This window comes from Eptatretus burgeri, chromosome 2 (genome assembly GCF_056783735.1).
Source record: "Eptatretus burgeri isolate ZD-2024b chromosome 2, Ebu_testis_v1, whole genome shotgun sequence".
Taxonomy (NCBI): domain Eukaryota; kingdom Metazoa; phylum Chordata; class Myxini; order Myxiniformes; family Myxinidae; genus Eptatretus; species Eptatretus burgeri.
Genome location: NC_140962.1, coordinates 142,411,130 through 142,435,694, shown reverse-complemented (window position 1 = coordinate 142,435,694; position 24,565 = coordinate 142,411,130). Strand labels below are relative to the sequence as shown.

At 43.2% G+C, this 24,565-nt stretch overlaps 1 protein-coding gene across 1 annotated transcript in view; it reads right to left on the bottom strand.

Moving 5' to 3' along the window:
- Positions 1 to 1,216: 1,216 nt before the first annotated feature.
- LOC147033378 (E3 ubiquitin/ISG15 ligase TRIM25-like) overlaps positions 1,217 to 24,565 on the bottom strand; it is a 28,711-nt gene continuing 5,362 nt past the window's right edge. Inside the window, exons 3-8 of the mRNA XM_085854303.1 lie at positions 19,561 to 19,656; positions 17,140 to 17,373; positions 11,844 to 11,866; positions 11,419 to 11,546; positions 10,285 to 10,344; positions 1,217 to 1,909 (exon numbers count right to left, since the gene is read on the bottom strand). Of these exons, the coding sequence (XP_085710429.1) occupies positions 1,383 to 1,909; positions 10,285 to 10,344; positions 11,419 to 11,546; positions 11,844 to 11,866; positions 17,140 to 17,373; positions 19,561 to 19,656 (1,068 nt within the window). The 3' untranslated portion in view covers positions 1,217 to 1,382. The remainder of the gene's footprint in view (positions 1,910 to 10,284; positions 10,345 to 11,418; positions 11,547 to 11,843; positions 11,867 to 17,139; positions 17,374 to 19,560; positions 19,657 to 24,565) is intronic.

The following is a 24,565-nucleotide window of genomic DNA, read 5'->3' as shown; positions in this document are numbered from 1 at the left end:
ACTCCCGCCCCTCTTGTCTCATGCCTCCTTGCTGTGAGTTGTGTGTTAGCTCTCATACGAGCCTCGACCAAGGTATACAAAAAAATAAAAATAAAAAAAAACACTGTACGTGAGTAATCACACCAATGGTGCGAATGGTTGACTCAGCCCGTCATCCTTCCGAGGTTGGAAAAATGAGTACCAGTGTACTGGTAATAGGGACACTGTATCAGCGGCATAGCCGCGTCCCTAACCAATGATGCAACCAGCAGCCATAAGGTTGCGCTCAAAAAGAGAATGGTGCGAATTTCGTCTCAATCCGACAAGTGGTTGCGGAGAAAAACAAGAAAGTTCTGTGTGGACAAACAGACAAACAATATTTTTGAAATACCATGCTAAACAGTACTATATCATTTTTGGCCCTATCTCTCAATGGTGAAGAATCATTTTAAAAATTAAATAATTCTTGGATCCAGATCCAGATCCAGATTAGGATCTTCACCAAAATCGAATCAATTCGTCCTTGCGACACACCCAACCTGTCCACCAAGTTTTGTCCGAATTCGTCCATAACTTTTTGAGATATTGTGCTATGTATCATTTTAGCCCTATCTCTCAATGGTGAAGAATCACTTAAAAAATTATCAGATCCGATTCCGGATCTTCATCAAAATTGAATCGTTTCTTCCTCGTCACACACCTAACCTGTCCACAAAATTTCATTTGGATCTGTCCACAACCTTTTGAGATATCCTGTACACAAACTGACAGACAGAAAAGGGTGAAAACATAACCTACTGTACTTAATCTCCAGTGGCAGAGGTAATTATGCCTGGTGTTGGCTTCATGGTTAGGGTGGTGGGCTTGGGATCTCAGGATCTTGAGTTCAAATCCTGCTCAACTGTTGAATTAATACCAGGTGGGATTGACTCTGCCTGTCATCCTTCCGAGGTCGGCAAAAATGAGTGCCAGCTTGCTGGTATCCTGTGTCGGAGTGGCGACCCGTCCAGGATTGTGCCCAATAGCCAAGGAGACTGCTTAAGCAGCACCAACGCTCTGCACAGAGTATGGTCCCAATAGATGGATGGACTACTACTACTAATCTCAAATTAAAATTTCCCTCTGACTGAAACACAATTTTGAATGAATAACAATAATAATCCGTATTGTGTTGTAAGGAGGGTGAAGAGTTCGGGTTAAACTTCATTTCACATCAAATAACAAACAATGAACTCACTTAATTTCATAAAATTTATTAAAATACAAACATCAGAGAGTAATCCCATTAAAATACAAACATTAATAAGTAATCACATTTTATTGATTTTAACCAAAATAATCTTCACTTTGTTGGTTTCGTGGACTAAACTTCCATCACGAACTGAATGCCATGAACGAAATCATCAAAACGAGCAAAACCGCACGGAACCATCAACATCATAAACCCCAACAGCGGGTTTAACAGGATCCATGAAGTTTCCCCTGAACACGTGCAGGACCTGCGAGTCCCCAAAACACCTCAATTCTCCCGCCTCGCAATCCAAGAAGAACCCAAACCGTTCAGGATCTCCCGGCACGGACAAGATGGTCTCTTGATTGTTGTGCCATGCTGAGTAATTCTTGTTATGTTTCTGTATACACCAAGACTTGGGATTCCATCCCAACACGCACTCTTCCCCTCCACCTTTCCTCTTCATCGAGTTTAAAGCGATTCCGATTTCACACAAACTACTTGAACTCACATCGACCTCCCAGTAATGATGACCTGAGGAGAAATTTTCCGAGGAAGAAACTTGATCCCAATAATCAAACCGATCAGGGTGTTCCGGGTACTGATGTATGGTCGTGGTTCGAGTCGCCTTCCTAAGGTCCTGGGAGATCATGATCTGTGGATATGCAGAGTTTGGGTCCAGACTCGGGGTCCGTCCATCTGCGGACATAAGACAGGGTTGCAGACATTGTTAAATCAAAGCATTTATCCGATTAGTGGTAGTACATTAAATAAGTTCCACTTTGGGAGGGAGGTGGGTGTTTCCCAGAGCATTTGGTGGGGAGGGGGCACGGGGGGAGCCTGCCACAGTCATGTGATGCCATCAAGCAATAAGTTAGATCAGGGTAGGTACATGAGCAGCGCGTGGCTGCGTCTACTTTCCTCCAAGGTTCTAAACGGATTTGGACCTTCAAACATGACAGAGATCCTCATAAAGGAAGTGTTTACATGTTCCATCAAAATCCGTTCATTATCCACAGCACACCTGAAAATGTCACCCGGACCCCACACTCACACTCGCTACGGTGATAAGAGTTGCCACCCCAAAATTCTTCTTCCTCATGTCTGAGATGTCCCATCATTGGACACATTTAAATCTACACTTAAAACCTATCTTTATTATCTCATCGAAGGAGAGAGTATTGTGTGTGCGTCTGTTTGTTTGTCTGTTTGTTAGTTGCAAAATCGAAGAATTTTCAAATATATTGGTCAGTCGATTTTGTTATTCTGTCTGTCTCTCTGTCTATTGCCTACAGGTCACAATTTTAAATCGACCTTCACGAAACTTCACCACATGGTAGAGTTTGGCATAAGGAAGAAACCTATTGTTTTTGATGTCAAAAGGTCAACATAGACCAAGGTCAACAACTTTGTCAACAATGTGAGTGGGATTTCTAAAATCCTCAATTTTCATCCGATTGACTTGAAATTTGAAGAGGATTTATATTTCAAGTTAACCAATTCAACCAGTGAATTAATTTTGACTCGCCAAACCCGCGCTCTGCGCGAAGTTTCTAAAGTGAGGGTTCGTTTGGACGTCAATATTGTTACGAATTTGGAAGCTTACTGCACACAGACAGACAGCGGTCTCCGTAGCTCAGTTATATCGGTAAGTGTGTGTTTCTAGTTAGAATCCATCCCCCGTGTCTAATGGGAATTAAGTGTACGAGCGCTACGCAGTTATCTGATAGCTAGGATTTTTCCATCACCTTCACCGACAACAGCACCTTTGCTCCATCCTGACACCATAACGCTCGCGGTGGGTGGAGTTCAAAAGGGACTGGTCTCTCTCTCTCTCGCCCAATCAGAGAGATGCGAGCAAGTTTGCCGGCGGTCGGCGAATGGGTGCAGAGCAGGCTCCAAGAGAAGCAAAGCCTCTTCGGGGGGCGGGGAATCGAGATGCCCCGACCAATCATGGAGAGACAATGGATTTCCCCAGTAAATGAGGTGTGTAGAGGGGTGAGACACATCCCCGCCCCCGACGCCAGAGGAAAGATATAGACGGACGGTGCGGTTACCGAGTCAATCTACGCTGGTTCTTCTGGTCTCGTCCTGTCGCGGTTCTTCTGGTCTCGTCCTGCCGCTGAGTCTGCGCTGGTCTCATCTTTCCGCTGGGTCTGGTCTGATCTCATTTCGTCGCTGGTCTCATCTTGCCGCTGGCGCTGGTCTGCGTCTGGCTGCCCTGGTCCGTCTTTTGGCGACCGGAGCTTCGGGAAGGGGTGGACGTCCAGCCGCGCGCTCGCGGGCAGGTAGCCAGCCGTCCTGACTCCCAGCCGAACTATCCTCCGTGGCTGGAGAGCCGAATAAAGACAATTTGGGTCCGTTTCTCTTGGGTGTGCGTCTGTGTGTGGGCCAGTCTATAAGTAGGAATTGTTAAGTGCTTTTTGCTGTACATGATTGCATTGCTTAGTTGGTTTAACTCTGCTCTTCAGTGTTCTTTCCCCCCTATTGTAAATAAATATGCATTTTTTGAATGTTTCAGCTCGTTTCTGTCCTTTCCTGCATTGGCTTAGCATGGTGCGTTTTGGGAGAATTAAAAAGGCCGTTGCTGCAGTAGTTGTGCATTTGGACTGACGGGACCTCGGTAACCATCCGCTCGGGTCACGCATGGGTCGAGCACGGTTACGGCTCGTCCCGTTCGAGCTCTGTCGAGGGTGTGGATTCCTCGGTAGCTCGCCACGTGGGTCTCTCGGTATTTTGAACATTGGCAAATAACCCTGCCCCACGTGGCTGAATTATTGACGATTCACAGTCCTGAAAGGGACCCATACCTTCGGAGTTATCTGAGGGTAACGATCTGAATTCCGGGTGTTCGGTGGAGTCGACTCTGCTGCTCCAACTAGCGGTCGTGCTCGCAGCCGATACCGGGCCCACAACAATATATCCAGTGTTCACGATGTGATTTATAGAATTTCTTTATATACAATGTTTCTTGTGACATTTTTTGTGTCAAATGCACCTTCTGAGGTAGTCAGCATGTGCAGAAGAGGGTTTTACATTGCAGACGCTGTTTTCTCGGAGTGGCATTACGCCTCTCAGCGGTGACATTCTGTCAACGAGAGACGTAATGACGTCAGCGAATGACCAATGATGTCATGACGTCATTACGCCTCTCAGTGGTGACGTCACACGTCACCATGCAAACAAATGTAAAAATCGCCAAAAATTCCCAAACCTGTCCGTCTGGCATGATCTCACATAGCCCATGCTGTTCATTAGAGCATAGAGCATCCGCATGCCGAAAGTGGCGACAATCCGTCCGGCAGTTTCGGAGGAGATACGTCCACAAAATATGGCTTAGCGTATTAATATAATAATGTCAACATAGACCAAAAGGTCAACATAGCCCCAAGGTCAACAACTAAGGTGGCATTTATAAAATTCTCTATTTTCATCTGATTGACTTGAAATTTGAAGAGGATTTATATTTCAGGTCACTGAATTCAACTACCAATTATTTTTGCAGTCAACATAAACCAAAAGGTCAGCATCGGTTAATGGTCAGCAACTAAGGTGTGATTTCTAAAATGCTCAATTTTCAACCTATTGACCTGAAATTTGAAGAGGATTTGTATATCAAGTCACTGAATTCAACCACCAATTATTTTTGAGGTCAAATTTGTTTTATGGATTTTGCAAATATCGAGTTCTGCACGACGTCTTCTTCTTGTTTGCTTGTTTGTCTGTCTGCAAAGAGCTTTCATGTTTTCTCCACAACCACTTGTCGGACCGAGACTAAATTTTCACCATCGGTGAGACTACGCATGTAAAATGACATAATGAATATTATGATGTCATAGGTCACGTGGTGTAGCAGCCATGTTGGAAAAATGTAAAAACTTTGGACCTCTGCATCTCTAAAATCGCACCAAGAAAAAAAACTGAAACTTGGCACACGGCAAGTAATCGTCATGGGGAATAAGCGTGATTTTTTTTAATGTCATAGGTGCCTTCGTTTTGACGTCATAATTGCATTTATAGAACACGACATCTGATCAGTCTGACAATTTTTGAGAATGATCTAGGGAGATACAATTGTCCACAGAAAAAAAAATTGATAATCTCATCGGTCACATGATTCGGCAGCCATATTGCAAAAAAAAAACCCTTCAGAAATCTTCTTCTCTGACGAGGCTGAACAGATCGAAGCAAAACTTTACATGTATGACCGCCTATCCATGAGGAACAAAAGGTTCACACATATGATGTCGTAGGTTACATGGTTTGGTAGGCACCTTGGATTTACCCTAAAACCCATGTAAAAAATCTTCTTCTCCAGAACGGCCAGACAGATCAAGGGGAAACTTCACAAAAATGTTCCCCAAGCCGTGGGTGTGCACGTTTGTTAAGGAATAATTGATGTCATATGGTTTGGCTGCCATATTGGATTTAAGAAAAATATTAAATAATGTTTTCCCTGGAACCACTTAATCAATTGATGTGAAACTCCATAATTATGATCGAGTAGTGATTGGGAATACAGGTGTTAAATTTCATCTTGATCGGATGTATGGTCTGGCAGCCAGAATTATTTCCTTTTTTTTTGATCTGGGTTCTTTTGAGTTTTTTTTTTTTTAATAAGGCTCACTTGGCTGTGCCTGGATGGGTTTGAGGGAAGAGGAGTAGCAGCTGAAATGTGAATCCTATCCAGATTCCTCCTGATAACTTCAGCTTTGCTTTTTCCTTGTTTGGGTTCCTTCTGATTACTCCAATGCAGGACTGTGCCTATTTGGTCTTCCATTTGAGTTGAATTTAATTCATTTTAATCCCATTCTAAATTCAATTGAATAATAAACTAGAGTAATTCGACTGCGTGCAGTCGAAGGGTATGCCTCCGCTCTCCCGCACAAACACGAGTATTGACATATTTGACCCTTGACCTTTATCATATCTGGGCCAAAATGTAATCAGTTAATTGCCTTGTCTAATTTTACCTTTGTACCAAGTTTGATGAAATTCTGTCCAATATTTCTTGAGTTAGGGCGTAAAAAGTAAAATTTCAGAATTTGACCTTGACCTTTGACCTTTTTCACATCGGGCCCAAAATCGAATCACTTAATTGCCCTGTCTTACTTTATCTTTTTACCAAGTTTGATGAAATTCTACAATTTGCTTCTCGAGTTATCGCATAAACGAAAATCTGGATGGACGAACGGACGGACGGCCAACTCGGAAACATAATGCCTCCGGCACCCTTGGTGCGGAGGCATAAAAACAAAAGTCATGGGTGAGGGTCAGGCAGGTGTCCAATCAAAGCGGGGTTGCATCAAAGCGAGGACGTCTTGGTACCCGGTCATCACTGCCAGTAGTTATAAAGTGGCATTTCTAATTATGTCTCTTATTAATTACGTAACACACCAGTGCACTTAACGACACACAAAATACACCACACAAAACTACACAAACACCACACAAAAGTCCTGGTGAGGGTCTGCAATCTCAGATTGCTCTTTTTCTTGTTTTCTCTTGAAAACAAAAGAAACTAGAAGGGCACTCGGTCGAGTGCATACCTCCACCACACAATGCCTGATCCATGACAACATATTGGGCCCAATACATTTTTGAGATATTCTATATATCGTTTTTGGAAATATCTCCCAACGGTGAAGAATCACCTTAAAAATTATCAGATCCGGATCCGGATTCGTATTTTCACCAAAATTGAAACAATTCTTCCTTGTCACACACCCAACATGTCCACCAAGTTTCATCTAAATCCTTCTAAAACGTTTTGAGATATTGTGCTACCTATCTTTTTTGGCCCTATCTCTCAATGGTGATGAATCACATAAAAATTTATTGTAGCCGGATCCGGATCTTCACCAAAATCTAATCAGGTTGTCCTCGTCACAAACCCAAACTGTCCACAAAATTTCATCCGAATTCGTCCCCAACTTTGAGATATCCTGCACACAGACAGACAAACAAAGACAAACAAACAAACACAAACAGAAAGGGGGTGAAAACATAACCTCATTCACCTTCGGTAGCGGAGGTAATTAACATATCCAGATCACGCGTGAAACCTTCACCGGATCACGTCTGGAAATAGGATATCAAATTAAAATACAGCAGATGTCTGTCTATCTGCCTATCTGTGCACAGACCCCAAAGCAGCTTATCTGATCTCACCAAATTTAGCATGTGATTAAAAAAAAAATAGTGTACAACGTCGAGTTTCATATCAGAGCTAATAGACAGAACATATAACAAGGCAGGAGACAAGAGGGGTGGGAGAGGGAAGCACAAAATAGTGGGGAACAGAGACAGTAGAACATTTGTGGAAGGGAGAGGGATGGGGCGGGGTACATCGGGTAAACAAGATGGACACTACAGGGACTTTCAGGAAGGAAAATGGGGAATTTGAAGGAGGTGGGTTTGGGGTAGATTGACGGGAGTAGAAAAGAGCAAGATTTTGGATGGGGGAAGACATGAAATGGTGGTGAACAGCTGTTTTGAAGACCTGGAGGGAGGAGTGGGATTGAAGAGAGTGTGGCAGTTTGCTCCAGAGATGGGAAAAAAAAAGAGCAATGAAAGAGTGAAAGTGAGCAGTGATTCTTGATTTTGGTGGTTTCACCAGAAGGGGGGTTTTGGCAGACATTGAGTACCCTGCGGAAATATAAGAGGGACAGATCACAGACAGAGCAAGGGGGGCAAGGCCGGAGAGGAGACGGAGGAAGACAGAAATATCACCGACCTGCCTCCGGTGAGAGAGTGAAAGACCCAACAACTCAGCTTCATCGTGGGAGATACCAATAATCATAAAAGTCTTGGTTTCCACAGAGTGAAGATGAACTATGTGTGAGGCAGGGGCACCACCCAAGAGGGGAGAGCAGGACTCCATCAGAATGCGGACAAAAGCTTTGTAAGTGGTCAGGAGCTCAAGAGGGCTGAGGAAAGATTTTTCACGACGGAGGATTCCCAGTCGGCGACTGGCTTTGGAGGCCAGCGTGGAAATGTGGCTTCCCCAGGAAATATCTATCATGGCAAATGGTGAGACCCAAAAGCTTGCATGAAAGGACTTCTTCAAGAGGATTGAGAAAGTAGATTGGGGGGGGGGTTCTAGACGGTCCTATCGGAGAGACATAGTTCACCAAGTGAACGGATGCTATATGGTCTCTGGAGGAAAAGGACCACTACAACCCCATGATTTCTGCCAGTTTTATCCCTCCCAATGGAAATTTTACAAATCGCACCGTTTGTATGTGTCAGTCAGATAGCAATTTGCTCTCTTTCTTCAAGATATTCAAACAGCAGGAGAAGTCCGAGTCATTTGGATGAAAAGGTTATTGAATATATGTATAAGAGAAGATTAGATTCCAGAGAATTGGAAGACATTGCGCTGATATGGAAGAGTAGGGGGATGTTCAAGATCTGAGGAAGTACAGAGGTATTATACTTCTACGTCATGTCATGAAGGTAATGGAGAGGATTAGAGGATTCTGGATGGGAAGATAAGGAGGAACGTGGAGATGGAGATTGGCGAAGAGCAACAGGGATTTAGAAAGGGAATGGATGGGGGGGTGACGGATTGGATATTAACGCTGAGACTGCTGGTGGAGAAGAGGTTGGAGATGCAAAGTGAAATGGTAGTGGGATTTCTGGACCTGGAGAAGGCCTATGACACTGTCCTGAGAGAGATATATATATATATATATATATATATATATATATATATATATATATATATATATATATATATATATATATATATATATATATATATATATATATATATATATATATATATATATATATATATATATATATATATATATATATATACATATATATATATATATATATATATATATATATATATATATATATATATATACATATATATATAGCGCGCGCAACACTGAGATGGATGGGAGTGACGGATGCAGAAGTTGCGTTGGTGGAAGGGATGTACCAGGGGACAAAATCAGACTGGGAGGAGAATATGATCAGAAATATGTTTGAATATCTGAAGGGGGGAGGGACAGTGACCATGGATGGTAGGTCGGAGGCAGAAGTGCGGAGGAGGATTAAGGTGGGTAATAGATGAGAGTGGAGGGATTAAAAGCAGACAGAAAAATATCAAGGAAATTGAAATGGAACATTCTGATATTTTCTGTAATGCTGGCCTACCTTTATGGTCTGGAGACAGACACCAACAGAGGCTGCAATTCTGCAAGAACAAGGTCAAGAGGATGATTGCAGGAGTCTTCTTCTTCGTTCATATGATATTGTAGACAATTATAATTGAAGAACTAGTAATGAGCCATTCAATTATGGCATCAGTGGCCCTGTGTAGTTCTGCAAAGGATCTGCTGAAACTCTTCTGCGCACTGTCCTGTACTAATAATAGAGGCTGCAGGTCTGCGAGGATGGATGAACTCAGGGAGGATATCAGGGTACAAATGAGCTTGAAGGGGAGATTAGTAAGAAGCCGTCTAAAGTGGGCTCGGTCACATGGGTGAAAATGGGGGAACAAGGAATGGCAAAGAGAGCGGATAGGTTGTGGGAGCAAGGTAGGAGGAAAAGCGGGAGACCGCGGTTGAGATGGGAAGATTGTACGAGGAGGGATATCAATGAAGGTGGTTGGAGAATGGATAGAGTTGGACAAGGATAGGGGGAAGTGGAGGAGTATCGTAGCCATGGCAGGGCAGAAGATTGGTACCAATGACCTCACCACTTATAAAGAAAAGAGAAGGAGAAGAAGAACAAGAAGACAGCTAAATACACCAATAAGTCAGTGGGTTTGAGGAGTTGAACTTTAATTAGCTTTAAAGTTTGAGGAGTCTAAATCTCATCAAACAAGTCCAAGTCACAAACAATAAAACAGCTTGAGTAAAAAAAAAAAAAAAAGCAAACAAGTGGAACAGAGTGAACAAAAATTAACAAAAAGAGAAAAATGAAGAGGGAATGAAATCAGAAAAATGGAGGAAAGAACCACAGAAAGACATTGTGATCTCATTTCCTTTTCATATAAAGAAAAATATTCAACGGACAATCGTCATCACCCTTCTTCTCCAGTTCCGTTCACTTACAAAAACTTCTCATGATGATCTTATCCAGCTCAACCATCTCCAGCTCCTTCCCCGGATATTCTGTAAAATCAATGAAGATTAAGAAATATTACAAGCCATGTTATTTCACTGTTCATTAATTATTTTTTTCTTAATTCTTAGCACAAGGTATAAAAACAACAAATATGTGTGGAACAAAAACAGATTTATAAGTTTAACTGCCACATCACTAAAGCATTAAACAGAAATCCATGCATTGTACTTTGGAACAAGTAATAAAAACATTTTAAACTCGAAGGGCACTCGGAAGAGCGCATGCCTCCACCAGGCTGATTAGTTTACGTTTTATATCCCACTGATGGGATGGATCTGGATACGGACCTGGACTAAAATTTAATCTGCTTGTTCTTGTCGCCAAACCAACTCATCCACCAAGTTTGTCATAACTCTGTCACAACTTTTTGAAAAATCTTGCTTTCTATCATTTTTGGCCCCATCTCTCAATGGTGAAAAATCATTGAAAATAAAAAATAAAAAAATTTATTGTATCCAGATTTGGATCTTAACAAAAATCTAAATCAGTTTGTCCTTGTCACACACCGAACCTGCCCACAAAATCACACACACACACACACACACACACACACACACACACACACACACACACACACACACACACACACACACACACACACACACACACACACACACACACACACACACACACACAGCGTTGCCTGGCATTTTAATCCAATCTTGTTGGCATTTTGAAGAAATCAAATTTTGTTTTTTCTCTGTTTTTTGGGGGGGGGGGCAAAAAAACACTTACCAAAACCCAAGGAATGGGGTCAGGGATCATTTAATATTACCCTTCACTTGGCTACAAAGGCTTAGGCAGTAGGCACTTATAGAGGGATTTTTTTTCCCCCCCAAAAAAAACATCCCCCCAAAAAATTGAAACTTTTATTTTTTCCCCCTTCAAATTTCTCAAAAAAAAATTTTTGGTCTAAAACTCTCCCAGGCACTCACTGATGAAGCTCTGAAAGTTTGATGAAGATCCGCTCAGCCATCTCTGAGAAAAATGGCGACACAGAGACAGACACACACAGACAACTGGATCTCTTATCGGAAAGATTCTCTGTTTGCGTCACTCACTCTGTATCTTCTTCAGAATGTTCTTGTTGAATTTGATGAGGGAGTCCATATTATTCTCCTCCTGAGAGATTTCCGGCACTGTGGATGGCGCCGTCTTGACGAATCGAAATTGTGATAACGACTCGAGCCTGGGCAAGAAACGGAAAAACACGATTTAAAGGATGCACTTGATCAGCGTTTATTTTCTTCAAGGTCCAACAACTTCCTCACTCTCAGGTACTCTCACACAACATGGGACATCAAATCATCATTTGGGGACGAGGTGAGACATCGTTTGTTAATTTTTTTTTTTGGGGGGGGGGGAGGGAGGAGGAAACAATCATTTAAGAAAAGGAATTAGAATATCTAACAAGTTTGGAAGTGTGAAAGGAGTAAAACCATCTCACGATGTGCCAGATACGTGATGGACACAATCACCGTCCTACCTTTTTATGAGATCCGTGTAACCCTAAAAAACAAAACAAAAATTTTTTTAAAAAAACCCGTTATCTCACAATTTCTGAATCATTTAATGTTGAACTTTATTTATGTAAATAATACAAACTTTAATTTTCAGAATCAAGGATATATTTAATTGTGCTTACAGAGTCAAGTCAGCGCATGAAAGCCGTGCCGTCATGGTCCTTACAGGTTCCAGTGAGCAATTCATGGAGAAAATTATTGACTGGAATGTTTTGGTAAACAAAACGAGTTGTATCAAAGGAGTTCATCATTGTGGTGGAGCACGTGGTGCTACGTACCTGCGATTGTGATACCGGCAGTGCGATAAAAACAATCTGGGTCTGACTTCATGCCTGATTAATCCAAATGATGGTACATTCATGTCCCTTCCTGGAACTTTTAACGAGTTTTCTAAGTGTTGTAAAGTACACTGTACCATTAATGCACTGAACAAAGCAACATCCAAAACTTCACATGTAACACACCCACAAGTTGAATTGGTTAAAGATTAAATCCTGACAGTTACTCTGAAATTTAACAACTCAAACATTATGCTTTTTGTAACACGAGTGAATACCCGCTCCCCCTGGGAATGTGACTCTGAAGAAAGAAGATGAGCTGTGCAACGAAGTAATTATTTGTGAGGTTCAAGTATGTTTTGAGGGATAAAAATCTGCACTTCCCGTTTTAAATCGGGATTGGAGATTGGCTCAGCAGTACAGACGAAAAACACAAGTCAGTTCCACACACCAGTGGGGGTGGGGTAGGGGGACAAGAGGGTGTGCCCATCACCCAAGCCCCAGCATGTATGCACAATTTGGGAGAGATTGGCCCAGAAGTTGTTTTTAACTCAACTGGAATTCACATTCCAGATAAGGTATTGTCATCGGGCACCGTCTGTCCGTCCATCTGTCTCCTATTTCGACTTTTCCGGCCAAACCGCTGGGCTGATCCGGCTGAAATTTGGCAACAATGTTCTTCTCGTGCCTGGTAAAAGGAATTGCAAGCTTCGTTCAAAATGTAAATTTCTTCAAAAATCTTCTTCTCCAGACCCATCAGTCAGAATACTACCAAATTTGCGTTACAACAGTAGGCCAAAGCTGGGATGTTAAATTGCGGAGGCAATGCTTATCACATGACCGGAAGTGTGTCAATATGGCGGTCTGCAAATTCCTTGCACAATCTTCTTCTTCTCCTGATCCACCAATTTTGCTGGAATGTTAACAAATTTGGGTTACAACATTAGGTCAGGTCCCAGATAAGCTGCAGATCCAGTGGACCTTTCTTTTTATATGGTTTTCAGACACACACACACACACACACACACACACACACACACACACACACACACACACACACACACACACACACACACACACACACACTTTATATAGTAGGATGTTTGCAAGAAAATTCAAACTTTCCCCCATACGCCAGACACTCAAACATTCCCCCTCAGCCCACCCATGCACTTAAAGCCTCACCTCACGCCTGAAAAGCCTCCCAACTCCCCCCCCCCCACCAGCACACTCCAAATTCCTCCTCCCCCACCCCCCTTTATAACAACAGGTCTCCGCTCTAACCTGATAGACCTCTCAATACAGGCAGCTGCCAATTAACCAGACATGATTTGTTTAACAGAATCCTTCCTCCCCCAGGACATCCCCGACATCTTAGTGTCTCTCCCCGGCTATTGTCTCCTCCGATTTGATAGGCATGAACCACGCCCCAGTGGCGGAGTTCCACTTTACATCAATAATTCAATTTCTCACTGCTGCTGTAATGAACGTAAACCTCCCAACCCCCAAGAGTACATCCGGCTGTGACTTCCACTCCACTCCCACATCTTGGTTTGTCTGTGTGTTGTACCATCCTCCAAACAAACAGTGACGACTCAATCTACATCTCTCTCAGACAACATGGACCAACTTTTAACCACTTATCCCAACTCACTCTTCCTCATATGCAGCAATCAATTGTCACCATGCAACTTGAATGCGTGTTGGTACCTCTCTCATCGCGTAATCAGCCATGTCACTTCAGCAAAATGGCTTCTCGAACTCCATGGGACTGACTTGATCTGTAAACTTTCCAACCTGGATAACTCCCAAAGCAAATCCTCCCTTCTGGACTTCGTGATGACTACATTCGCCGCAAATGTCTTCTGCTCTCCCTCTGCTCCAATTGCTTCATCTGATCATATGCTGATGGAGTACTGCTCTTCCCTCTGGGCTGGTGCTCCTGCCTCTCACCTTTCTCGGCTTCACCCTGTGGAAACCAAGGCATTTAGGATCATTGGTATCTCCCGCGATGAGGCCGAGTCTTTGGGTGTCTCATTCTCTCACCGCAGGCAGGCCGGTGGTCTTTGTCTTCCACCGTCTCCTCTCCAGCCTCACCCCACCCTGCGCTGTCTGCAATATGTCCTCCCCCCCAACCCCATATTCCTGCAGGGCGCTCAAGGTCCTCCAGCAACCCCCTTCTGGCAAAACTACCAAAATCAAGAATCACTGCTCATCTCCACTCTTTCATTCCTCTTTTTTCCCCACATTTGGAACTAACTCCCACACTTTCTTCAATCCCACTCTTCCCTCCAGGTCTTCCAAACAGCTGTTCACCACCATTTCTTGTCTTCCCCCATCCAAAACCATGATCTTTTCTACACCTGCTAATCCAACCCAAACCATCCATCCATTGGGACCATACTCTGTGCAGAGCGTTGGTGCTGCATCAGCAGTCTCCTTGGCTATTGGGCACATTCCTGGACGGGTCGTCATCCCGAACGCAGGATACCAGCAAGCTGGCACTCATTTTGCTGACCTCGGAAGGATGACAGGCAGAGTCAACCCGCACCTGGTAATAATTCAACAACTGCGTGGGATTTGAACTCAGGATCCGATGATCCCAAATCCACCTCCTTCAAATTCCCCACTTTCCTTCCTGAAAGTCCCTTTAGTGTCCATCTTGTTTACCCCATGTACCCCACCCCATCTCTCTCCCTTCCACAGATCTCCTCGTGTCTCTGTTCCCCACTGTTTTTGTCCTTCGCTCTCCCACCCCTCTCGTCTTCTGTTCCCCTTGTACTTTCTGTGTGTTAGCTCTCATATGAGCCTCGACATTGTATTCAAAAAAAAAATTAAAGCATATGACAGCTTCTGAGCATCAACATCATTCTGACAATTCTCAAAGAGCTGCCTCAGCATGTCTGGCAGTTCACTCACGCAGATTGGCAGGAACTGCAAGCAACCATCTCACTTCAGGATTGGTCTGCCATATCTACTGCCCATTACATTAACTCAGCTTGGGAATTCATACACAGAATATATATATATATCTATATATCTCTATCTCTATCTCTATCTCAATCTCTCTCATGCACATTTTTAGCTTATCTGGCATTTACATTCCAGGTAAGGTATTGTCATCATGCTCCGTCCGTCCGTCTGTCTCCTTTTTCGACTTCTCCGGAAAAAAACAGCTGGGCCGATCCGGCTGAAATTTGGCAGCAACATTCCTCCCATGACTGGTAACAGGAATTGCAAAGCTCATTCCGGTCACATGACGTTAAGTAGGTCAAAATGGCTGACTTAGTAAATTTCTTCAAAAATCTTCTCCAGAACCACCAATCAGAATGCTACCAAATTTGGGTTACAACATTAGGCCAGGGTAGGAACGTTAAATTGCCAGTCATTCTGATCACATGACCAGAAGTGTGTCAAAATGGTGGTCCCGCAAATTCCTTCCAAAAATTTGTTTCTCCAGACCCACCAGTCAGAATGCTACCAAATTTGGGTGACAACATTAGGCAAGGGCTCAGCTAAGCTGCATGTCCAGTGGTCCTATTTTTAGCCCATCTCATCTTCAATTATCCGACCCTTCTTCCTGCCCGTGGTACACTGAATCCTGCAGTAAGGCAGTTCCTCTGAAACAACTGGCCTTCTCATCCTGGAAGGCAAATTCGACCGAATGCAATCTCAGTGCATTCCATAAATCCTGCAACAAGTTTGTGTCCATTCTCAGGAGAGCCAGAAAAGAACATTCAGAAATCTCAAGAATGAACTTTCAAAGTTGTCTCCCTCTTCTAAAACCTGGTGGTGCCTTGTTAAGTCTGTCCTCCTTCCATCCCTTCCCTCACTTCAAATGGAACCACACTGACTCTGCTCATGAGAAGGCTGAATGCATCAATTATGTGTTTGCTTCCAAATCTTGTGTCCCCAACCCCTCACTCTTGGTACCCATCCTTCCCAGTCATTCATGCCCATCTGCTCCTGGACTGTCCTTTGCACCTGAGAAGGTAGCGAAGGTTCTTTCAACACTCAACTCTGACTCTGCAACTGGACCAGACAGCAGTAGCTCGTGTGTCCTACAAACCTGCTCTGCAACTCTTGCACATCTCCAAGTTGGCCTCCAAAGCCAAGCGCCGACTGGGCATCCTCCATCGTATAAAGTCCTTCATTGGCACACTTGAACGCCAATCCACCTAATAAGGCTTTCCTCCGCAGCTTGATGGAGTAATGCTCTCCCCTTTGGACTGGCTCGCCTGCCGCACAGCTTGCTCAGCTTCACGCTGTGGAAACCAAGGCCCTCTAGATCATTGGAATATCTCACGATGAAGCTGAGCCTATGGGCCTGTCACTTTCCCACCACAGACAGGTCGATGGTCTCTCTGTCTTCTAATGCCTCCTTTCTGCTATTGCACCCTCTGCTCTTTCCGTCCCCATCCCCCCACCCCACTCCCCAGGTTCCTGCAGAGGGTGCACATGGTTTACCATCAATCACCTTTGGTGAAACTCCAAAAATCCAGGATCACTGCTCACCTCCACTCATTTGTTCATCTTTTTCCCCACCTGTATAACCAACTTCCACATCCTCTTCAATCTCATTCTTCTCTCGAGGTCTTCACGACAGCTGTTTACCACCATCTCAGATCATCCCCAATCCAAAACCATTACCGTTTCGACCCTCTTTAACCCTCCTCCTCCCCTACAATCCCCCCAACTCCCCCCCCAGCCCTCCTCCTTCCAAATTTAGTTTTTCCTTCTTGAGAGTTTACTTCTGTATCCATCCTGTCCACCCCAAGCGTTCTTTCCTACCCCTCATTCTGCTCTAAACCCATCAATTGTCCAAGTCTCCCTCTATTTTATCCTTCAACTCCACTTTTCATGTTTCCCACTTCTGTCCACCGTTCCCTTTGTCCTGTTACGTCCTGATACATTCAGTGTTCCAGCTCTTCAACGAGCCTTGACTCCATATACAAAAAAATAATATTAAAAAAAACCACACCTGGAGAAAAGAAATGTCTGCCAGCTCCTGGAGTGCTGTTTTCATAGAGGATTTTACTTGCTCAAGAGATGCAATATGCTTCTTCAGCTTCTCAATCTGCTTCCCAAGCAGAGAAAGCTTCTCCTTTTGCCTTTTGTTGACACGACTCTTCACCAGATCCACAGCGTCATCCACAAATTGGTACAACTGCCTTCTCCTCACCTCCAGCCTGTCCACAGTATCTTTGTCTGCGTGCTGGGAGCAATTATTGTTTGAACTTCGTTCAAAGTCAAGAATAAAGTTTCAGTTCAGAGAAAAAGTAAAAAAAATATATAAAAAAAATTAAATCACAAAACTACTATAGATTATGGCCGTAGAGGGTCAAAGGACTCATTGGAGGATTGGATTTAGAAAGAACTAATGAAGTGAACGTGTACACTTTTACATGCAAAGATTATTGGATTGAGAAATCATTGGATGAACAAATAAGATTTACAAATAACCTTCATGCTTCAAAAACCAAAATGGACATCGATTGAAGTATCTCAACTGCAGTTTGAAGCGAGAAAAAAAAAGAGACATTTCAGATGTTAACCCTTTGGCGAAAACAAAACAGATTTCTCCCTTTTATGCTCCAGCGAAGGGTGAATAACCGAAACGTCAGTTTCTCCGAACATCCCAAAAGTGGTTCGCAAATCTCATTGAATGTTCTGCGGATTCCATTCACTGTTCTCCCTCTCCGGAGACGCACGACGACACTCGTCTTCATCATGAAGACCGCTTTTCCATTTTGTAAAGAACCCATAATAATCAACACACGACATCTTAACTTGATTGATGCTTTTGTAAGACAAAGAAGACAAAAGGAGTGAGGTTTAAATTTATTTTCCAAAAAAGTACAATATTAGCATAATTTTTTTTTTCCAGTCTTGGCACATGACCATCTTGGAACCATTTTAAGCTCAGCGCAAGTTCTGCCACTTTGGTTCAGAATCAGGAAAATAAATTAATGCCACTTCTGATTCTGATGTACCTCACTCTGTTATGGAGCGTCGATGCTGCTGAAGCAGTTTTGTGGCAAGGGTTATACTGGGTCGTTTGCCGTTGCCTTCCCAGCAGTAGTTAGTGCAGGAATTTGGAATTTGACCATGGTGCTGGTGATAGCTCACCTACTCTTCACGAAGGACACCGTGGGAAGTAATCTTTAACCTGCAACAACTAATGCGGGCAGCCGGGATGCCCAGTTTAACGTCCATCCCCGGTACAGCCCTGCTGAAACACCGAGACGACAGTTTATAGCTGGGTCAGGATTCAAACCCAGACTACACAGCTGAGGGACGAGTGTGTGTGCACCTACGTGCAGGCCATCCTGCCAGCCAAAGTGTCACTTCTCAAAGAGAATAACAAGAACGGCACTCAGTCGAGCACATACCTCCACCAGGCTGAACAGTTTATGTTTTATATCCCACTGATAGGCCAGAGCCTGGTGTTGGCTTAGTGGTTAGCGTGGCGGCTTGGGATCCCAGGATCCTGAGTTCAAGCCCCGTTGGCTGCTGAATTAACACCAGGGGGTTGACTCAGCCTGTCATCCATCTGAGGTCGGCGAAATGAGTACCAGTGTACTGGTCCTGGTGTATGCCCCGGTTCGAATAGGTGTACCATATCCCTGTGTGTCGTAAGAGGCGACCAGGGTTGGCGTCAGGAAGGGCATCCGGCCATAAAACATTGCCTCAAGAAAAAGCCAAACCCCTGCACAGCAGGGAAAAATGGCTGTAAAAACGGTCATATCCCACTGATAGGCCGGATCTGCATTCGTACATTAACCAAAATCTAATCAGCTCGTTCTTGTCAACTACCAAAACCATCCACCAAGTTTTGTCAGAACCCGTCGACAACTTCTTTTTAAATAGCATGCTGTGCATTGTTTTTGGCCTGGTCTCTCAATGGTGAAAGAATCACTTTTAAATTTCTAATATCTGGATTTGGATTTGGAACTTCACCAAAATCAAATCAATTTGTCCTTGGCGCACACACACAACCTATCCATCAAGTATCGTGCGAATCCGTCCATAATTTTTTGAGATATCCTGCCCACGGACAGACAAACAGACATGGGGTGAAAACAAAACCTCCGTCTACCTTCGGTGGCGGAGGTAATTATTTAACCCCAAAAAAATTTTTTTTTAAGAAAAAAACTGAAACATTTATTTATTTGGAAAAAATAAAATTAGACCACAGTGGTGATGGAGTGAAATGGTCATGGATGAAGGTGGCTTGTGTGTGGCCAGTGTGGGAATGGGCAGAGGTGGTGTGTGAGACTCACAAGATGATGTAATTAGGGATGAAGTAACCAACACCAAAGGGGGAACATTATGCTTTTCTAAATAAAAAAAAATAAAATTAATTCTGTTTTAATACGAGTCATTCCATCGTGTTTCTCACCTGTGTTCGCAAGAACTCTTGCTCGAGCTCCTGGAGTTCTGATCCAAGGTCCTGCATCGAGTGTGATACTTGAGGATACTTTGCAGCCAACACATCCTGAATAGAATGAGGAAGTTGCAAAAAAAAAATAATGAAGGACATTTTGGGTGAAACGATTTGGCAAACTCTGTGAAAGACGATTTCGATATGTATTTGTGAGAAAAAGCAGTGAAGATTGTGGAACATTATTATTTCGAAGTTGATAATCATCATGTTTTTTTTTTTTTGTTTTTTTTTTAGCTCTCCAGCTCTACACCTTTCTGTCCAGTTAAACAACCAGACACAGCAGTGCCCTTTTGTTGTATACATAGTCAAGGCCCGTGGAAGAGCTAGTACAGTGAATGGATCAAGACGTAACAGACAAAAATAGAGGCAATACCCCTGGGCGCTCACCTGATAGAATAATGATAATGAGCAGGATGTCAACATGAGACGGAATCAGAAAAATGTACCAATGAAGCAAGGTTTTAGCAAATACCTCTTTTGGGGGGACAACCCCTCCCCCAATAGACCCTCCTAGACCCCCAATATATATTTTTTTAATTGTGTGAACAAATTTTGGAACAAACCAATTGATGAATGAAGGTTGTGGTCAAGTTTCATCTAAATCATGTGTGCAGTTTCACAGAAGTTGCAAATGTTTGTGGACGGACGGACTGACGATGCGCCATCCCATAAGCTTCCCGGAACTACGTTCCAGGTGAGCAAAAAAAAAAAAAAACCAATGTCACCCTCAGGGTGACCCGAATCTTGCCAAAAGGTGACCACGTGTGACTTCGTTAAGGCCACACTGAGGTGAACAGAGCTGCTATCCACCAGGAGCGACTCCTTGAGGAATATCTGCCTACGAGAGATTCCGATGAGAATCGTGCTACAGAGTAACCATGAAAAATATGCGTTTTCCTCATAACCTCACCAAATGACGTCATAATGTCTCAAGCTTGACATATCTAGAAAGCACTCATCGAGGTGTTCAATTTGAGGTACTACACGATATGGTTCCTAAAACTTGAAAATTTGACCTTGGGGTCAAATATGTTTGACCTGAGGCGCTAACCATGAAGGTCAAGGCCAATCGCCACCAAAAATTAATCAGCTGAGCGCCAAACCATGAACTATATTCCCATGAAGTTTGAAGACGATCCGATCAAAATTACTCAAAAAATAAGGGTTTCGTCGACTCCCCTGATTTGTGACAAAGTGACCTTGACCTTTGACCTTCAAAATTTTATGCGCTGAAAGGGACCTCTATAGGCCTCTGATATGCGAAGTTACAAAAATTTCCAATGATAACTGTGCTCTGCAGAATTTTTTATACGTGATTACAGACAAACAAACAAACAACCAAAAAAAAAAAAAACATACAAGCTGACTAACATATCTTGCAAAAACTTCGTTTTGGCAAGATAAAAAAAGAAGACAAAACACGCATGCATGTGGTGGGCAAGTTGGACACATAAGGAAACTCCAAGAAGGTAAAACTGGCAAATTGGAAGAAGGCTCGAGAGACAACCAATTTCAAGAGAACATTATGTAAGGAATCAGAGTTGTGTAAGAGGAGGAAAAGTGGAGGGAAGTTGGAGCTGAATGAGAAATTGAGAGTTCCCAATGGTGGTGTTGGCTTTGTTTGAGGAAAAGGAAAGCTGTGTTTTGGAAATTTAGCATCTATGGGTGTGCGGAGCTGAGCTGTGAACATTTAATCCCCAGAGCAAAGGAGGCTTTGATGGAGTGACAATTGAGGAATTTTTATGCCAGAACGTGCCAGAGTTGCCAATATGTCAAACTCTGCTCCAGTACTTCTGCACAGCTTCCCTCCGGGTTTGAAAGCAACCTCTCGGCATTGTTTTTGTATTCCCTGTACTGTATTCTGATGAAGCGAATAAATGGGCCCCAAGATAAGAACCGTTAAGAAATCTGCGATGCTGGGTTTGTCGGAGTGGTACGATTCGGAAATGGTTAATGGATTTATTTACTGGTTCATTTGTATATTTATTACATACTGGTTGTTATGTAATCCTTCTCCTGCGCCATTCACTTGGTCTTGGAGTTGGATTCAGCTCATTGTGGTGGTCTCATTTGGCGATTTCGGGTGATTACAGTGTCGCTAGACAAGCCGGCCCAAACCGGCTCAGGCCGCGTTCGCGATCCACGGTTGCTCGGCCACATTAGAAAGGTCGTGAGCGTATCGGTGCATCACTCCTTTAATTCCACCATCCCAACGAGTATTGCAACATAACAAACAGGTCCAGGAACTTGCTCAGGGCTGTGGACTTAGCAGACGGTTGCGGTCGTTTTAACACTACCCAGGGAACTTAAACCGGGTCACCGAATGGCCTGTGGCTGTAACAATATATTGTTTGTTTGGTTCTGGTATGGAAGAAAAATAATTAATTCCATCTAGTGAAATGCATAATATACTGCACCAACAATTTTCTGTCATGTAAGGTGATGATATAGCTCTGTGGATCACATGACTATCGCAAAGCCTTGGTGTTCTGTATTAATCATGTTGAAACAAGTTTTCAATAGTGAGAATGACGCTCTTTGTCCACAAATATACGTACTCATTTCCTCTTGTATGCTTTCAAACGCTATTAAATGCTGGTAAAGGTATAACGTCTATTGCAAAGCCATTGTAATTAACTAAAGTCGTTTTGTCACCATATATGGAGTTGTTCACCAAGAAGGATCATGGATAAAATATGTAACCCAGAGTTGTGGCAAATGAAAGTGTTTTTGTGTTCGAAACGAAACATGTTTCTCACGTCCTTGAAGAGAGGAAGCAGCTCACACATTCGCCTTAACACGATTGCAACACATCCTGCCCCAAGGATGACGGAGCCCTTTGTCCTGTGAATCGAATTGCTTCTTGTAATCAAACCACGAATGTGTGGGAGATGAATTCCCATGCTCGCACGCAAACCAGATATGATGTTCTGCTAATTAAGAGACCGAGGAACATCGAGTGATATGTTGTTTTGCTAAGATTTAACGAACAAAGCCTTGGTCGATTCTTTGTCGAATGGGATGACTACGACTCCCTGTTTTCTTATCTCTTGCTGTTTCCTCCGGTGGGAAAACGCCGATAACTACATTTTATACAAACGAGTGCTCTGTCCAAGAGAGACAGAGAGATTTTGTACTTTGCTGCTTACATCTTTCTACGTACGTACGTAACAATAAACGTTTCAACTCAGAGTATTGGTAATTGCTTGACCGGGTCGAGTATTTCACACAACACCGGTGACATGAACTGAAATATATATATATATATATATATATATATATATAAAAATAAAATGTTCTACTACTGATTTACAAATGTAGTACAAACTTTGTCAACATGCTCACATTGTTTTGTTACTGTACATACTTTATAGAATATCTAAAATTCTAAATAATACTTACGTTATATAAATATGCGTGTGTTGTTGCTGTAAAGTGGCCCCCTGACTGCCCTGCATGAACAGGGCTGATAAAATTCCACCATTAACCACAGCCATACGGGTCTCATTGGTCATTGGACAAATGTGTTTAGCGGACGAAGAAGAACGAAGAACAAGAAGGAAGAAGAAGAACAACAAAGAAGAAGGAAGAAGAAGAAGAAAAAAGAAGGAAGAAGAAGGAAGAAGGAAGAAGAATGACAAACAGGCACTTTTGGGTCTCTCATTTTTATCATTCAGCGATGATGTCCCAAAGTTTAATGAGTGTTATTGGATGGGGAATTGTCCGCAGATGAATGGTGGGCAATTCCTTTATTCGTATGCAGCCTGTGACTGCTTGGCTGCATCATCTTCTGGGGACGTGGCTGTGCCGCTGATGCAATGCCCCCGTTACCAGCAAACTGGTCCTCATTTTGCCGACGTCAGAAGGATGACAAGCCGAGTCAACCCTACCTGGTGGTAATTCAACGGAACGACAGGGGGCTTGAACTCAAGAACCAAGGATCTTAAGCCAACCACCTAACCGTTAAGCCAACACCAGGCTTAATGGTAGGTAAATTATAGGTTTATAGGTTCTATCTCGGAAGATTATTTTGAGGATTTATGTTGTATTGAGCCAATGGAATGCCCAGGCCATCCCTACGTAAGAAGTATATCGACTTATTGATTCAGGTACAGAACAATTATGGTTAACCTTCTTGAAATTGCCACTCTTTCGTCTTAATACTGAAAATTGTGTTTAAAAGACGTTTTGAATTACAGATTTCATGCGAGAAACGGCAGGTTAAAAGTGCCTGGTGATCAAGAACTGAGTCACAACACAACAAAACAAAAAAGACACACGTTTAGCATTCAGATGTCATCTCGAGAGTCGCGTATACGTGCCCCGGGTTCCGTACAGATGGAAGAACCTTAACGAAATAAACCTGAACAGGTGCACAGGCACACCACAGGAGAAAGACCTAAAAATGCCTATTAAAGCCCTCTGGGGTGCCGTAAAGTCCCGTTCTCAGTCAATGGCTCCACAGCCCAGCAAAGGGAATGTTGTGGGGCTGGCGCACACCAGTTCTCTAGCAGGTGAGAGGCAGGAACACACTATCTCTTTCAGAGCTTGGCAGCCAGACCAGCGACTGGAAACTGAGAACTGGACCTCAAACTGAAACACTGGAAACACTGGGAACGCAAATGGGCTTAGGTTCTGGAATCTAGAACGACGACACAAACATCCACCGTGCAGGCGCAGACCTTTTATTGGCATTCCAGACGCCTCGGCTTGTGACATCGCCCGCACCGATTGATTGCTTGGTCATAATTTAAAGGGTAAGTACCACTCCTGAACCTCTCAACTCTTTTCAAACGTTTGAGGCTCACGCCTTTGCGTTGAAACTTGCACCTTCTCGGCGTAATAAGGACACTATTCCCCAAAATGACATACAAGACAGGTTACAAAGGAAAGAATATTTAAAAGGGACTTCAAAGAGGAATCACAAAGCAGTTTCAGACACAAGCATTAGGGAGGGAAG